At 48.5% G+C, this 16,286-nt stretch overlaps 1 protein-coding gene across 1 annotated transcript in view; it reads right to left on the minus strand.

The window, feature by feature from the left end:
• HADHA (hydroxyacyl-CoA dehydrogenase/3-ketoacyl-CoA thiolase/enoyl-CoA hydratase (trifunctional protein), alpha subunit) overlaps positions 1 to 16,085 on the minus strand; it is a 27,015-nt gene extending 10,930 nt beyond the window's left edge. Inside the window, exons 1-11 of the mRNA XM_009332351.1 lie at positions 16,040 to 16,085; positions 15,142 to 15,294; positions 12,464 to 12,553; positions 12,305 to 12,375; positions 11,379 to 11,512; positions 10,009 to 10,147; positions 8,867 to 8,986; positions 8,696 to 8,798; positions 5,141 to 5,263; positions 4,338 to 4,456; positions 3,421 to 3,477 (exon numbers count right to left, since the gene is read on the minus strand). Coding sequence (XP_009330626.1) covers positions 3,421 to 3,477; positions 4,338 to 4,456; positions 5,141 to 5,263; positions 8,696 to 8,798; positions 8,867 to 8,986; positions 10,009 to 10,147; positions 11,379 to 11,512; positions 12,305 to 12,375; positions 12,464 to 12,553; positions 15,142 to 15,294; positions 16,040 to 16,085 — 1,155 coding nt within the window. The remainder of the gene's footprint in view (positions 1 to 3,420; positions 3,478 to 4,337; positions 4,457 to 5,140; positions 5,264 to 8,695; positions 8,799 to 8,866; positions 8,987 to 10,008; positions 10,148 to 11,378; positions 11,513 to 12,304; positions 12,376 to 12,463; positions 12,554 to 15,141; positions 15,295 to 16,039) is intronic.
• Between the last annotated feature and the right edge of the window lie 201 nt (positions 16,086 to 16,286).

Raw genomic sequence — 16,286 nt, forward strand, 5'->3', positions numbered from 1 at the left:
CGTGCCTGGAGGGGCAGGGGTTCTGTCAGGGAACAAGAGCAGCCATGGTATTTCCATGTCCATCTCCTTCCTATCCACTGAATCGTTCACAGCTCATTTCCACCCTCCCAGCACAGTTTTGGGAGGAGCATTCCCTGCCAGTTCGCTGGTGTGACGGTAAGCCAGAAACCACCCGGCTGTCTCGGCCAGCCAGCAGCTGCGGGGTCCTCTGAGATCAATGCAGGAGCCACTTCTTCTTCCCCAGGGGCAGGACTGTATTTCGCTGACATGGGACTCTTTCTCCCCCATGTGCATCCTGCACTAGCTGGGGCCACTGCCCCAGTGGCTTCCAGGTGAAAGGGCCCTGCCCTCAGGCTTTGAGAAGAATCTTTAAACAGGCCAATTCTCACTGACAGCAGTAACCTGATACTATTTTCGGAGAATCAGGGACAGGCAACAAAATCAAAGGCCTGCATAACCTCCCAGCACTCAGCATGAAACGGGAAAGTAGTCAGGAAGACAAAAGATAGCGTAAGGCGACAGAAAACTAATGTTGTCTAAGCCAAGTCAGCTAAGGAAAGCCGCCAATGCAACGTAGTTTAGAGCAGGCTGTATCTTCCTTCACCACTGTCCTGTCAGTTAGAGGCTTGCTAAAATATCAGAATCATAAAGCCTGGAAAAGAATCTGCAAGTCTCCTGTCCTAGGGGAAAGAGGGAGGCATTAAAAAAAAACCCCAAAACACACCACACTGACACTTTATTATTCTTTAGAGGGTTCTGGGAAGATCTCCATCCTGCTGCTATTCTCAGGAAAAAACATTCATTCTTTTCTGTAAGGAACAGAGTATCCCAAGCCTTTTATTCAGCACCAGACCAAACGTGGGTGGAATGCATAACCAGAACAGACGGGGTATACCCAGGAGGTCACTGTTAAGGTAGGAGGCAGACTGCTACATCTCAGACCAGGACCTTGTCACCAGAAGACAACAAAAGGAGCTACTAAGCACAGCAGGAAAGACCGCGGGATGTGACAGATAGCAGCGTAAGAAGCTGGTGGAAGTTACAGATAGTACTGCAGGGACGGATGGATTTCACCGGCGGTTAAGGGGCAGCGATGTGAGGGGATGACCCAAACGCAGAGATAACCAGATGGGAGTGTTGTGGGTCTTCTGGGGAGTCAAGTCTTGCAGAGCCAGCAGTGCCCAGGTAACCATACCAGTGACACTGTGGGCAGCCAGGATTACCTCATCAGTATCAGAAATACCAAATTTGAGTACAGACATAGCAAAACTGGGACCAATGAGGAAAAACTAATTAGATGCAGGTTGTTTATTAAGGCAGAAAAAGGGAGGGATCAAGATGGCCGAGGATGAACAAGCACGGGAAAACAAAGACCGTGTATGTGTGTGGAATAAAAGGGTCATGTGTAAGCAAGCCGCCGGTGAGTACGCTTGCCTGCTCAAGCCTTGGACTTGCCCACCACAGTCTGTCCTACCTCCATATTAAACTCTATTCCTATTTTCCCAAGCGTGTCACCAGCAAACCTCAAGCAGGACTGGATGACATTTAGGACATGAGGTCCATCTGCCAGCAGCTGGTCAGGCTGGGCCCTGTGGCCAACTAAGTGACAGATAAAACATCTACAGCCGGCTACTTAAAGGGGTGTGTGCAGGGGTGGGTGTGTGCACACGTGCACTTATTGCCGCACGTGAACTTCAATTCTGACCAGCCAACCAGGAGGAACAGCATCAGTCATTCACGTTGGCCGTGCCTGTGAGCGGTTTGGGTTTGTGTGGGTGTCACCAGTAAAGGCACTGCGCTCTGTGCAGCCAGTCGTGCGTGTACTCTGTGTCTGTGAATGTACATGCGCGTGTACCTACACCTCTGCAATAGGATACCTCTTCTATGATTCTAATACTTGCTCAGCCTCACCACTGGCTGGACCTACGAAGGGGAAAAGCAGCAAGCAGAACAAGAGGCGAAGTCTTTGGGCTTCAATGTGCAAAAGACTTGACTTCCCTTAACAGTCATTATTGGTGCTAAACAAAACCGATGTGCCAGGGAACTAAAGAACTGAAGGGAAAGGAAGAATGAAACAGAGGCTCATTTCACAGAATCACAGAACCACTGAATAGTTGAGGTTGGAAGAGACCTGTGGAGACTGTCTTGTCCTACCCCATCACTCAAAGTAGAGTCACAACTAGAGCAGGCTGCTTAGGATTGTCCCCGGTTGGGTTTTGAATATCGCCGCGGAGGGAGACTCCACAGCCTCTCTGGGCAACCTGTTCCAGCGTTCAATCACCTTTACAGTAAAAAAGTTGTTTTGCATATTTAAGTGGAATTTCCTGTTTCAGTTTGTGCCCATTACCTCTTATTCTGCCCCTGGATACCAATGAGAAGAGTGTCGCTATGCCTTCTTTACCGCTTCCTACCAGGTATTTATACACATCGATAAGATCCCCCCCGAGCCTTCTCTTCTCCAGGCTGAAGAGTCCCAGCTCTCCCAGCCTCTCCTCGTGTGCCAGATGCTCCAGGCCTTTAATCATCCTAGTGGCCCTTTGCTGGACTCTCTTCAGTCAGCTGGCCCCCAGCCTGTACTAGCGCACGGGGTTATTCCTCCCCAGGGGCAGCACTTGGCATTTCCCTTTGCTGAACTTCACGAGGTCCCTGTCTGCCCAGTTCTCTAGCCTGCTGAGCTCCCCCTGAATGGCCAGTACTAGCCAGCACGCTGACTGGAGTGGCTACTAAGTAGGCAAGTTCAACCAAGGGATGAGGAGAGAGAAGTCCTGTTCTGGGTGAGAAGCCACTACTGATGAAACCCACCTAATTTTTCAAAGCACCTGAAGTTATCAATGGGTGAAGAAGGACCGGCACAAAGTATCTGCACTAGAAAACAGGACAAACAGCAAAACAGGAGTAATGGAGAATCAACACCCTGAACAAAGATGATGGTGAAAAAAGGTGACAGAGTAAATAGAACACTGGTAAAAATGAAAGTTAATTCTTGGAAGAAATGACTTGTTTGCACCAAATTGCCTGGAAACACTGAAGAGCCCGAGAGCGCTATACCCACACCTCTAGGCTACCTGTCCCATGTGACGATCAGAAAAAACAAACAGTGCTCAGACACACAGAGAAATCAAAGTCCTGTGATGTGAAACCTGGATCAGTGAACTCCGTCTGGTTATTCCCCACTCAAAAAGACAACATAGACAGGAATGAGAAAAGGCACAAACTGTTTTCACAGATGAAGAGCCTCGACAAACAGTGCTGTTGTTCAAGACAGGCCTTTTTCACAGCCCCACTGCCAGAAGAAGGGGCAGGGAGCAAGACACCAGTTTGAGCAACCTGTGACGAGCATTATCCTTTGCGTGTGGTTGAACACAAATCCCCTCCAACTACACAACTTACCAAATACTACCAGGGATCTAATCTCCTTACCTGGGATTCAGTGAGGTACCCAGCATCGCGCCCCTGGTCAAGACCAGTCTTTACAACCTAGTCAAGGAACAACAATAAAGATACACTGCTGTTAAGTCATGTCTGCCAACAGCTATGCTTTAATGAGATTACTTGTTTAGCTGCACCTCCTGTTTTCACAGGTGACCCCTCCCCAGTATTCAAGGCACACTTCAGACACTCTGGGTCCTGTCCATGCTGTTCAAAGCAGAGCTATGAATCACCTTGTCCTTCTAGCACAGAATAGCTATGATGGCAAGGAATCTTCTATCAGGTTAATTTTTTACACATACCTTGCGGTTTCAGGAATTGTTTTCAGGACTGTGCTCCTGTAATGTCATTGCTCTCAGAGTCAGAGGGGGGCATTCACAGGTTTTAGAGAAGTCTTGGCAACAACTTAAATAGTGAAAAGTCATTTTAAAATAAGGATTCAACCATGGACAGTGTCTGTAAGTAATACAATGCCTGTGTAACTCAGGGGACTAACTTTTAAAGTATTGCATGGTTAGTGCTATGAAAACAGCAATTCATATTTTCCTGGCTTCAAACAGGTTAACCCCACTCTTTAGAAACTGTATAGGAAACCTGGAAAAACTGCAGCTGAAAGTTTCATGGACAAAGTATTCCAGCAAAGCCTTTCCTCGGTTGGGATTCTTGATCTTCCCCTTACTGGTACCAGGACCACATAAATCGGTGATCATATGCTGGGAAGCTATTCTGAATTTTACCATGCTTGCTCGACACACCACACAGCTAGCACTCATCAAGACCGATCTTCTGTGAAGATCAGGATGTATGGCTTGACTCAGAGGAAGGAACCACCTCCCCTCTGTCCGTTGCCGTATTATCCCACAGATCCACCTTCACTGTGTTTTCTTGGGCCTCGCAGTGGGAGTTACCTCAATGATCTTCAGTGGAGCAGGGTAGAGTCCTTTGGTTTGCTTCTGAACTTTGCTCTCCACTGTCTTGTAGACTTGCTGCCTCACAAACGGAAGAGCCATAGCATAGTCTGTTATCTCTGCAAGATGGGACAAGACATGCCTCAGCACAGTGCCATATGCACAATCAGCCTTTAAATAATTAACATGAAAGTTAAAAAGTATAGCTGTGAATGTCACATATCTGCAATAGAAACATGCACCTGAAACTCAGCCACAGGTAGCACGGTCTGCTCAGAAGGGTTTCTATGGCTCGTTCCACAGACCAGTCTCATTTAGGGCTGACGTATCCTCCTAATACAACTGGTGACAGACTGAGCTCCGTGGAGTAGAACTCACACAGACATGTCATCACTTCTGGGCTCTGCTAACTGCGTAAGGGTGCTGCTAAAGAGGATTGGTACAGAGCAGACCCGCGTGCCTCTTCCCACTCGATTACACAAGCTTGGTACAGAATTTGCTACTAAAACTTTGAAGATGGATAGTCCTCTGGAGGTAGCTGCTGCTCTCTCCCTGAGGCCTGGCTCCCTTCTAGAACACTTTGGGAGCCACCATGTGCAGCTCTGGCAATGCCACTTGAAGATCAGATCTGCAGAGCAATGTTTTCCCTACCAACCTACCTGGCTCAAGAGACAATTACAACGTGAAATAACTTTGTTTTGAAAATGGAATTAAGTAGGAGCATGAACACATCCCTGAGAATCGAAGCTGGATTATACTCACTACAGTCCCTTGGGATTTGGCTATGATGCCCACAGACTTACTCTGTATTAGCCCTTTCGATCTTTTGGCAGACACAGTCCTGTTGGCTAGTCCTCTGGCAAAGCCAACCGCTACCTCCTCCAAGTACTCAATCGTCCGTGCTTCTGGAGCCTTCACACCTGGCCCTGTGAACAAGAGAAGTCTTGAGGAAATGCAGCAGAAGTTATCACTGATGGATGATGACGCAGAAAAGCAAGGATGAGACAGCAACACGATGTTCCTTTGAATTGCTACCACTCTACTCCCCCCCCTGCCCGTTTGACTTTTCTTGATTAAGAAGAATGATAGAAAAGCTCAACAGGCAACTATGTGAAGGCCCCAAGGCATTTAATATCCACGGCATTATACAGAAATGCCAAAATGCCAACTCCCAGTGGGAGCAGACAGCAGTATGCCACTTAAACACCAACACTACTTTCACAGAGCCGTGGAATAGTGTTGGTTGGAAGGGGACACGGGACGCCATCTGGTCTGACCCACTGCTCAAAGCAGGGCCAAGTTCAAAGTTAAATCCAACTCTGGAATTAGATCAGGTTGCTTAGGGCCATGTTCTGCCAGTCCTCTCCAAGGATGGAGGTCCCATCACCTCCCTGGACACTTGTTTCAGTGCCTGACCATCTTGTTGCAAATTGTGCCCTTTATTCTTCAACATTTTACTTTGCACAATTGCAGGCACCCCTGCACCTCAACAGAACTTAAGTGTTCTGCCTCCCCTCCCTCTCGTTGCACCTCCCCTTTCTTATGTGGTACAGCAAGTCTGCACAACTAAGTTGTACCAACACCGTTGCTATTAAACATACAGACAACAGTTATGAAGCATTGTGTCCCTGAAAATTACCTGTACTGGAGCTGATGTCCAATGAATCCTCAACCTTTGACCTCAGGCGCAAGAAATCTCTCGCTTGCTTTAGCTAGTGCCACACACAGCAACACCTAGCCAGGCTCCAGGTGGTGTGCCACCCATCTTGTGGGTGCTAACTTAAAGCTGTCCCACAAACAACGAAGCAAGCCACCACAAAACGAGTTTTAGCAATCTCTGAGGGTGGGTTGCACAATTTGCACACACAAGACTCGTATCATCAGTACAGGAGGATAGAGTACAGGGCAGAAAAGGCAGTTGTGTCAAGTTGCTGGAGGCAAATGCAATGAGTCATTAATGAAAGAGCAATGCCCAGCGATTCTGCACAGAGCCACCATAAGGAGCCTGCAGCCAAACGTGCAGCCTTGGGCTGCCTCTGAAGTAGCAGAACAAACCTGATGAGGTTACAACTCTCTATCCTTACAGCTGGGCAACCCCATTAACCTTCGCAATAAGCTGCTCCAGCCATACCCAGACGCTGCACAGAGCCTTCAGATCTAAGAAAACACCACAGCAACTACTCCCTGACACAGGAGACAGTTAAAGAACAAAAACAAAACAGAAAACCCCTCCTCTTTCACCTCCCACTACTCTCTCCCTCCACCAAAAGCTGAGGTCTTCAACTTTAAGGTTTCACCTCTCTTCACATAGAAACTTGAGAGCGTATACTCAGCAGACCCCAGATGCTGCTGCCTGCTGGAGGGTCTCTCAGCAAGAAGCAAATAGAAGAGCACGTACATTTTGCCCAGATGATGAAAGCTCACTGTTAGGAAGTCTCACTCATACCCTGGCAGTATGTCAGAGCCAGGCTAGAGGAAAACAGTCCAAACAAAACAACATATTTCATTTTACAGGCAGCTGAGAAAACTTAACCCAGAGCTGCTGCATAGTCTACATTTCAGCAATGCCCAGTGGATTTTAGAGAATTTATTGGAAATTTGACAGCATTTGGGATTTCTGAGCTCAAACCGTACCAGCTTCCAAATTCTCTTCCCACCACTTCAAGGCAACATGTCTGAGACCTTCAGCTTTAGTGACCTGATGTGCTACAAGATGCGAATACCTGATTTCCCCTTTGCATTAGCTTGGGTGTTCAACACCAACAAGCACTGGACTTTGAAACTACAGCTGAAGAAAAGAGCTGTTTGTTTGTAAGTCTGAGCTGTAAGAACTACTCAGGCGAGGTGGTCAAACCCACATGTGGGTTTACTTTACTTGTGGTTACCTCTCAACATTTTGTAGTGTCCTAACCCAGGAGCTCCAAGCTGTCGACTCACATCTGCTTTCTTATATAAAAGGCACACGCCAGAATTAGATCTGGGCACAGCAGTAAATAGATCAAGAGAATGCTGTAGAGCTCCCTACTGAAGGAGGACTGATTGCACCCCATGAAATTGCCTCCTGATTAATGCTGTCTCTCTCCTTCAAAGCTTTCTATAATCAGTTAAAGCATCGCCCCAGTTAAAGCCGCTTGTGCCCCGACGTTGAGAACGAACATGACAATACGCAGCAGAAAGCATTCTGCCACTGGCTGCTAATTGAATGAACAAGGAATGCCTCTAATGCTTGCATATAATTTGGTTTTTTGTGCTCCTCCCACGTGCTTATCTGGTCTGAGCTAGGATTCCAAACAGCTCTTCAGAAAGTTCAGGTTTCCTTTAAGCAAGCCAGTGTAATCACTGGTATAAAAAGCCACATTTGCTGGCTCTTAAAAGCCAATTCATATTTAAGCAAATATACAGCGGTAAAGTTTATTCAGGCAATTAACTCAAGCCTGGGTACCATCGGTCTGTTTTGTAAGCGAGAATACAGCTAAGGACATCTCATCCAGCTGAACACTGGCATGTGAGGCAGAACAGACACAGGGCCTTCCCTTGCATTTCTCAGGGTAGGCAGCAGCACCTTTTCCTTTTGTTTATTTTCTTTTCTTCAAATTCAGGAGCTAAAGGCCGCCAGGGTACTCTGGCCATGCTCTGCCTGGGGAAACCAAGCTCAGCACACCGCAACTGTGTGGCAGTACCAGCTGGCACAGTGGTTTCCATTCTAATTCCCGGCTGCAGCTGCTCAGACCTTTCAGAGGAGGCTGTGGAGGGTTTGCCCCTCCATTTAGTCACCTTCCAAGAAAGCCCCCCTAGTGAAGGAACAGCAGAAGCAAGAAATTATTCACTAGCCCACTCAGCACTTGGAAGTGCAATTTGGTCTGCAGTTTGCAAGGAATTTCTGCATCCAACTTAAAGTCAGTTGGCAATTCAGAGCGCCTAAGCTGTGGGGGGTTGGCTGCTTCTTAAGATCTTGTCACAGAGATTAACATCTCCAGGCTGCATAAATGTAGGCATCGGTCATCTATTCTCCTTTCATTACAGGTTGCAATCTGTCCCTCTGACATGATAAATGAGGAATGCAGGTTCTTATCTGTATAATTAGCTTGTGCAAGAGAGCCAGCAGGCCTGCCCTCTGTGCTAACCTTTCCCTATTCACTTAGCTTTAGCAGGAGCCTGACATTTCAAGGTCGCCGTGCACATGCCTCTAAGGTGGGAATGGAGAGTGCACTGCAGAGCATGGCAAGGACTCTGCAGTCCATATGCTTTGCCCCCACTAGACGGCTGACTGCATCAATGGCTTCTCCACCCATTTCAGTAAGGCAGAGAGGTTAACGGACAGACAGCAGATCAAGCAACTGGGAGGCATCATGTCTGACCTAGTGGGTCCACCAGCTGGTCAACCAGACCCATCTTCTTTGCTCTGTCGGCACGGATGTTCCTTCCGGTCAGCATCATATCAAAGGCATCAGGAATCGCCACCCGGTTTCAGAATGGGAGCATGCCATGCAGCAGAAGGGGCTATCGAGTAAAGTTTTTCTCCTACTTACCATCTTTGGCAGCCTCTGAGTACCCCCTGCCCCTGGCAGGAGACCCAGTAACACTTCAGGTGTTCCCAAGATTGTTTTCTTGTCCTTTGTCGCTATTCTGTAGTGACAGGCAATGGCAACCTTAAAAAAGGAAGAGAAAACTAAAGGTTTCCCTGTGAAAGACCACAGAAGAACTGGGCACCCATCACAGAGCTCTCTTCTACACACTGCCTCAACTTTCTTCCTGACCCTACCCCAATTCCCTAATTCAACTGCCCAAATTCCCTCTGTGCTCACTGATGGTTTCTTCCAGCAAGAGAAGCGCACACAGGGCAGGTGATAGCAAGCAGCTATGACACGAACATGAAACTACCAAACTGAGCCAAGCTATTTTTAAATCTCATCTAGACCATCAAGGGCTAAATTCATTCACTACACTGAGAGCACGGTCCCATTTAGAGATCAGCCACGATACTTGGTTTATCACTGGATCACCAAGTCCAGAATTGTCACCACAGTGCTTGTAAAAAGCTGCGACTGCTTGAGAAATCAGTACGCAACTGAAGAGACTCCATTCCCACAAGGTTATTCTGTTTTAACAACTTTGCTCCAGGAATTACCACAGTCTTTCAGTTTACAACATCCTAAATGGAGATTACAAAGCAAATACTGCACCCAGCCGAAGTGGCAAGCGACGGAGCACGGTACGCAGGCCAGGGTGGAGCCTGGCCAGGTTCCCCACGCTCATCCCTCTCACAACAACCTTTAAAAGAACAGAAGTTGCTGGGATACGAGACTCAGTTCATCTGAAAAGCAGCAATTTCCAGCCTGGACTCTGCCAGCAGCATTTATCCAGATCCAATGCCTGCTGGAAGCAGCCGGTTTTCCCTGGGACGCTCTCGTCTAAATATTAGCCTGGCCCACACAGATTCATATTTTATTAGCTCTCTTTCAACAGAAGTAGAAAAATTAGCATGGCAGGGCCTTGAAGCACAACCAAGCCATTAACTCGCCACAAACTCATTTGAATGGATGCAGTGAACCCACGTCAGGTCTCACATCGCTCTCACAGTAAGTAGTCCTGCAGGCATCGTTTGGATAGTTTAGAGAACTGGCGCTGTCAACTCCCACTCCTGCTTGTCAGACCCAGAATGGTTCAATACCTCCAATCCTCCTCCCAGGCAGGAGCCACTGATGGCAGCAACTATGGGCTTTGGAGACTGCTCAATTTTTTCTAGCATCTTCTGTCCTTCCTGAGAGAGCTGAGTCACTTCCTGAGAAGTCTTGCAGGCTTCAATCATGCTGCAGTGAGGCAGAAAGGCTGATCAGAATTGGAAAAGCACTGAGAAAACGGCAGTAAAATGAGAGTGCTTCAAGGAGTTTGTTCCCCTTTTCCCACAAAGCTCCAGTGACTGACAGACAGGCAAGAGCTATTTAGTCCCCCAGTCTTAGATTAACAGACAACACAGGAAGACTACTAAATTCACTGGGTTAAGTCACTGCATGCTGACACTGGGCTGCGCCTGCAGGCAGTGAATGAGTTTCCTTGTGTCAGAGCTGTGAAAGCCTTTGGGGGAGAGGAGGAAGGGTCATAGGAAGCCTCAAAGCACTTGCCAGGGAGGGTGGAGGGGAGAGCCCCGGATCACTTTTTAGAGGAGCAGATGGCCAGTGCTCTGATGTTGCACTCCGCCAATTAGAGACTCCCTGTGCCAATTATTCTCACGGAGGCTAGCAGCGTTTGCCAGGCAGGCGCAATTCAGGGGGCTCATAGCGTTGAGACCAGCAGACACCTCTTTAAACACAGCCTGTCCTTTTGCTCTGCTTACCAGCTCTAGCTACTGCCTCCTTCCCACCACAACATATATCAAGTCTCTGCCCCTGAATAAGGCCAGCCAAAAAGCTAACAAGCTTTTGAAGGGCCTATTCGTAATGCACCTTCTTTTCTCGGAGCTTTCTGGCTTTTAATGTCTTTAAACAACTATTCTGTCCTGCCCGACGTCAGGACTAGAAGCCAATGGCATTCCAGGTCCCAGTGAGAGCACCCACACGGGTCGTCCCACACCCTGCGAACGCTACCCACGCCGAATTGCCTGGGAGGCTGCTCAGATGCTCCACGTGGCAGAGCGCCAAATCCTGCCTAATCAAGGGGCCACGCTGGCAGGCGGCCAGGCACTCAAACCCAGCCTAAATGAAGCCCTGCATGTAAATTATCTGCTCTTGTTGTGTCCCAGACCAAAGGACAATGCTCACCCCGGAGCCAGGAAGGGTTTCCTTGGCTGCACCCCAGCACGCAGGAAGGAGTGACCACGTGTTACAGCCAAATGGGGTTTAACGACTAGCCACGTTCCTCTTTACGAAGGTCCTAACTTCATTTGAGCAAGTTAGGCATCCTGTGCGCACGGATTTCATTCCCAGCCTCTGCCTCACCTCTGGGGAGGTGTCGGTGACAAATCTCTTGGACTTCACACTGGCCCTGGATGCTGGACTTTGGAGAAAGCTCCAGCAGCGTAACTTCTAAGGCCCCCATACTTACTCGATATCTGCTCCAGCAATGAAAGAGCCTGGCTTTGAAGAGATGAGGACGGCACTTTTGACAGCTTCGTTGGCCCAGATCTCATTCATTACATCAGTAAACTCCGAGTTCAATTGTCTGGATAGAGTGTTCACCTGAAGGCAGCAGATACGCATGGTAAATAGGGAGCCCAGCAGACAGTGAAGTTTAACCTCTGATTAAGTACCGGACTCAGTCATCACATCATCAGAAAACGTGCACAGAAGACAGACTGACAACAAAAAGCCAAAGCCAAAAGCAGGTCTAAACAGATTTTCCAAGCCAGTAGGAGCAGCAGCTTTACAGCCTTTCAAGATTTGCCTTCTGAAAAGTACAGGACTAGACCATCCAGGAATTCGCCCAACAGCCAGACCGTTGCTTGGCACAATTGTAACGCTTCTGGGGTGCCCAAATTGAGCCCAGATTTGCTATAAAAGTTAGTTAATCTCGTGTCATAATACAGCAAGAAATAAACCTCCAAGATGAAAGCTTGCAGCAGGTCATCGAGTAATCTGTTAAGAAGTTCCTCCTTCAACCTCACCAACAGTGGGTTTGTGACCTCAAACACAGATTTCATGAGCTTCTAAGCTGTTTTTTTCTATGTAACGGACACTCTCCTTAACCATCTTGAATGCAAGAACTCAGTAAGACTTAGCTGTATCTTGTGCCAGTGAGAGAGACAAGTTAGCTTAGTACATACAAAATATTTCCACGAGGCATTTTCACATGTCTCATTAAACGCCCAAATGCTCATTGTCCTATTCCTACTTTGCTCGCAACTTTGAAAGGCTGCAGGTTAGGAAAGTTCTAAAGTCTTAAGTTAGAATTTTCAATGCCTTCTCTGCACAACTGCTATTCTTGCCATTTCCACTGATATGCCTATTAACCGCAGCCAGCTACGACAGTACCTTTGAATTTGGTGTGTTGAAGCGTATAACAGCGACATCTCCTTTGATATCATAGCTAACGTGGGTTCTAGCTGGAAACAAACAGAAATGTGTTATCAGCTTATGCTCAGTGGGTTTTAAGAAAGAAAATGAACTCACATAGAAAAGCTTTACACTTACTCTGAAGAGCAGTGGAGGTGGAGATGTTACGGCAAGCATAACCTGAAGAAAAGACGTTGCAGACGTTAAAGCAATTCTCCGTAGTCTCAGCTTAACTCTCCTTCATTAATGCATCCTCCCATCTCCCCCCATCTGCCGAGTACAGCGTTTCGGAAAATCCTGAGCGCGAGCCAGCTCCTTCTCTTACGGCTTGACCTGTGCCACCACCAGAGTTCAGCAGACTCCGCGCTACTGAAGTGACCTTCACAGCACAGATTCCACACCGCAGCTTCCAATACCAGCAATGCCAAACTGAGGGCAAAAAAACCCCCACAGCCTTCTTCCCAAAGAGCTGAGAAGAGATGAAGCGGGCGGCACGCAGGGGTGTTTTGCCTTTAGTACGCACAGTTCCACACTTCTTCACACACTAAAGCAGAGACCTTGCTGCACTTTGGAGAGTTTCAAAGCCTGCAAGTTAACTTCTCCGCAAATCAAACATAACTGCCCTAGAATATTTCTGTAAAAACCCGCTCGTGCCCGTGAATGGCGCCACCCCAAGTATTACTTCACAGATCACAGGCTGTACATCTGGTGAGCCACAAAAAGAGCACACAAAAATATTTATTCTCGCCTCCATCTATCAGCAAAATACTTGATCCATCTCTACTAATTACATACGGAAGCACCCAGACAAACTTGGCTCGTTTCAAAGCACTCTGAAAACTCAGACCACGGTATGAACGAGTTCCGTCCACAAGTGAAATGCCACTTTTCTGACTCATAAATCCCAGATCCCCTTTTTCTGCTGAGAAATTGAATTTGGCCTGATGACCTCTCGCTACACAAATGAATCTCAGTTCCATTCAAGCGACCTTGATCTTGACCGAGAGGATCCTCTAACGCAGATCTAGGCTGAATCACTGCCAAAGCTGCCTTAAGTCTGAAATCTAGTAAAAGCGTTACTTCTTAAGCACCATATGCACATCTACCGACGGGAACACAGCCATTTAGCTGGGGGAGGTTTACTGCTCAACGCTGGTAAGACATTCAGGAATGAAACATTCCCATTCCCAGCAGCAAGAAGGCAGAAAATGCAGCGCAGGGAGAACAAACTCAAAACCTCAGCCTGCACCTCACCCAGAGGTGGTTCGTTCCCCCCCCAGCCCCGTGACACGGGCTCAGGGCTGGAGCTCCGCTGCACTTTGGCCCTCTTTCCACTTTGTCTCCGGTGCTGGCGGCAGGGACTGACCTTTGCGCTCCGTTCCCCGAGCCCAGGACACACGGGGTGCCACACCGTGGGGACGGAAATTCGGTGTCAGTCTGTCCTGGCAGACAGGTCTGTGTGCGTGTGTCATGCGCCCACAACACCATTTGATAAACAAAGAGCAAACTGGTTTCCACTCCAAAGCTACTTTAAAGTATTTTTCGACTATGACAAAACCCAGGTTGTGATCGCGGTAGCCAACATTAATTTCCCTGAACTTTTTGTGTGCTAAAGTCAGGTACTCCTGAAACTAAGTGCCAATGCTCACTTCCCACAAAACTGAGCGTGGTCTGACAACAATTTATCTGCTGACAGATGCTCCTCAGCAGAATATGACGCGCTTTCAACGGCAGTATTTTAACTCGATAAAAGCCACGCAGCTCCACTACTTTAAAAAGAAGGCAAGGGCTGAACTATCTTACCGAATTAATTCACTTCAATCCTGCGTTGCTGCACAGGGCTGGGCACCGCAGGAAGGTGAATTAGACCAAACAAATCTCAGCTGCAAGGCAAGCGATAACATCTTCCTTCCACACCCTCAGCCAGGCCTCTGCTAAGGCTGGGATGCGGGAAGGTAAGCAGGACATCGCCCTCCAACACTTACCAAAAGCAAAGCGCTGACTATGTAGTAAAAACTACATCGCATGCAAAACACAACCTCAATTAAAAATAAAAAGGGAATGGATTAATTAACTTTTTTCTCTTTCTATGGTCTAGCATACTTTCCTCTTTCACATCAGTTCCCAAACAGACTGCTTCCACAAAAGCCTTAAACCTTGAATTCCATTTTGCCTTTCAGTTCTAGCAAAACAAAAGATATGAAGTAGGAAAAAAAAAATATCAAGGGCACGACGGAACAAATCTCACTACATTTTAATATAAACTCTTTTGGGAAAGATACTGTCATTAGAGTAACAGCTGCTCAACATTTGAGTGAAGTTTCTTCAGCTTGACAGTATTTTATTTTACAGCCCAGAATACTTGTGGAAAACACATCTAAAACTAAAAGCACATTTACTTGGTCACAGTCACAGCACATCTGCTTCAGGCGTTGATTCATTCAGCAGTACAACGGTAACTTGCCAAGATCGGAGCCAGAAAAATCCTCCTTCAAAATGCTGAAGGAAGCAGCAGCAGGCCAGATGTACGCTTCTGCCACTTCACTAACATTCCCTCTAGATTTAAAAGCCTTGAATATCGATTCCATTTTCACCATTTCACTCCCTCCAATTAAAAGACTGTCTAGAGACGGAGACGCCGACGCTTCAGACAGCTGCTCTCAGGACTTCGCCGAGAAGCTGGATGCAGCAGAGAACGGAGAACACCCCTTTCACACAGTCTGGCCAGGACCTGTTTCCTCCCACTTTCTCTTTTCTCCGTTATTTCCTCGACTGCTTCCCTGTCCAGCACTTCCCCCTCCGGCCCTTCCACTCACCTGGACGCGGCATGCCACTTGAAGTGGGAACGGCATCCATGGATGGTTCAAGGGAAAAAGCCTTCCTGCAGTCCTGGACCGAGCCAAGCACCAGCAGAGCGAACCAGCTGAAGCTCAGGACGACCGCCCGCGCTTTCAGCCCGTGCCTGCGAGCTGATGGCACAGAGCGCCGAACAGCGAGCCACGAGACGGGAAACTTCTGACAAACTGAGCTTTCCTGTTCCCTCTGGGAAGCTGCTAGCACACGGCTCGTGGCCCAGCAGGTACGGCCAGCTCTCGAGCTCACGCTGCCTTCTGCCTGCTGGCTGCCTTCTGCACGCTTTTCGGCCTGCCCTGGCGAGGTCTGCATCCAATTTAACAAACGCTTTGTTACGACAGAACACCACCACTAATTCCGGTGAGTGACAGCGTCCTCACAGCAGCTCCAGGACTGTTTGTGATTAAGAATTTTGCTAGTTGTAACAAGAAGTCCAGCCAACATCAGCCTGAGCGCTCGCTCCAACACCGCACGTACAACAGGCATTGGGTTTAAACGAAACGCTGCTAGATTTCAGGCCAACATCGACACCAGACCCTGAGGCCCTTCAAAGTGCAGAGATAAGAACCGGTCTCCGATGCCTCCGAGCCTTGTCCTTCGGCCTTCCTAGGGGCACCTGGCGACTCCTTGCTTGGGTACCTCTGCGAGGAAGCACCACGACCCAGCACCACAAACAGGCAGGAGAGCGCCAAGGCCCTGCCCGGGTCGGCAGATTGCAAGGGGGGGAATCAGTCCACAGCTGAGACGTCGGTGTACCAAAATAAAGACAGGTCGTGGGGCAACCTGGAGACGCTAACACGCCTGGGGGCATCCTCCCCACCCACGCGGGGACACGGGGATACCCCGTTCCCACAGACACACCTGTGTGCCTGGAGGCCGGCCCCAGGATCCAGACATCCAAGGACATGGGGACGCCCCCCCCTCCCCCCCCCCCGAGGCATGCACACACGGGCATCGGGGGGACACACACGTGTAAGGACACGAGGACACTCTCTCCCTGTGGATCAGCTCTCACGGGCCGAGGACAATCCTGCCTGGAGGGTCCGTCCCCTCACGCAGGGTCACAGAGACCCCCTCCGAGCCGCACACGGATTCCCAAAATGTGCCC

Source organism: Pygoscelis adeliae, unplaced genomic scaffold (genome assembly GCF_000699105.1).
Source record: "Pygoscelis adeliae isolate BGI_AS28 unplaced genomic scaffold, ASM69910v1 Scaffold89, whole genome shotgun sequence".
Lineage (NCBI taxonomy): Eukaryota > Metazoa > Chordata > Aves > Sphenisciformes > Spheniscidae > Pygoscelis > Pygoscelis adeliae.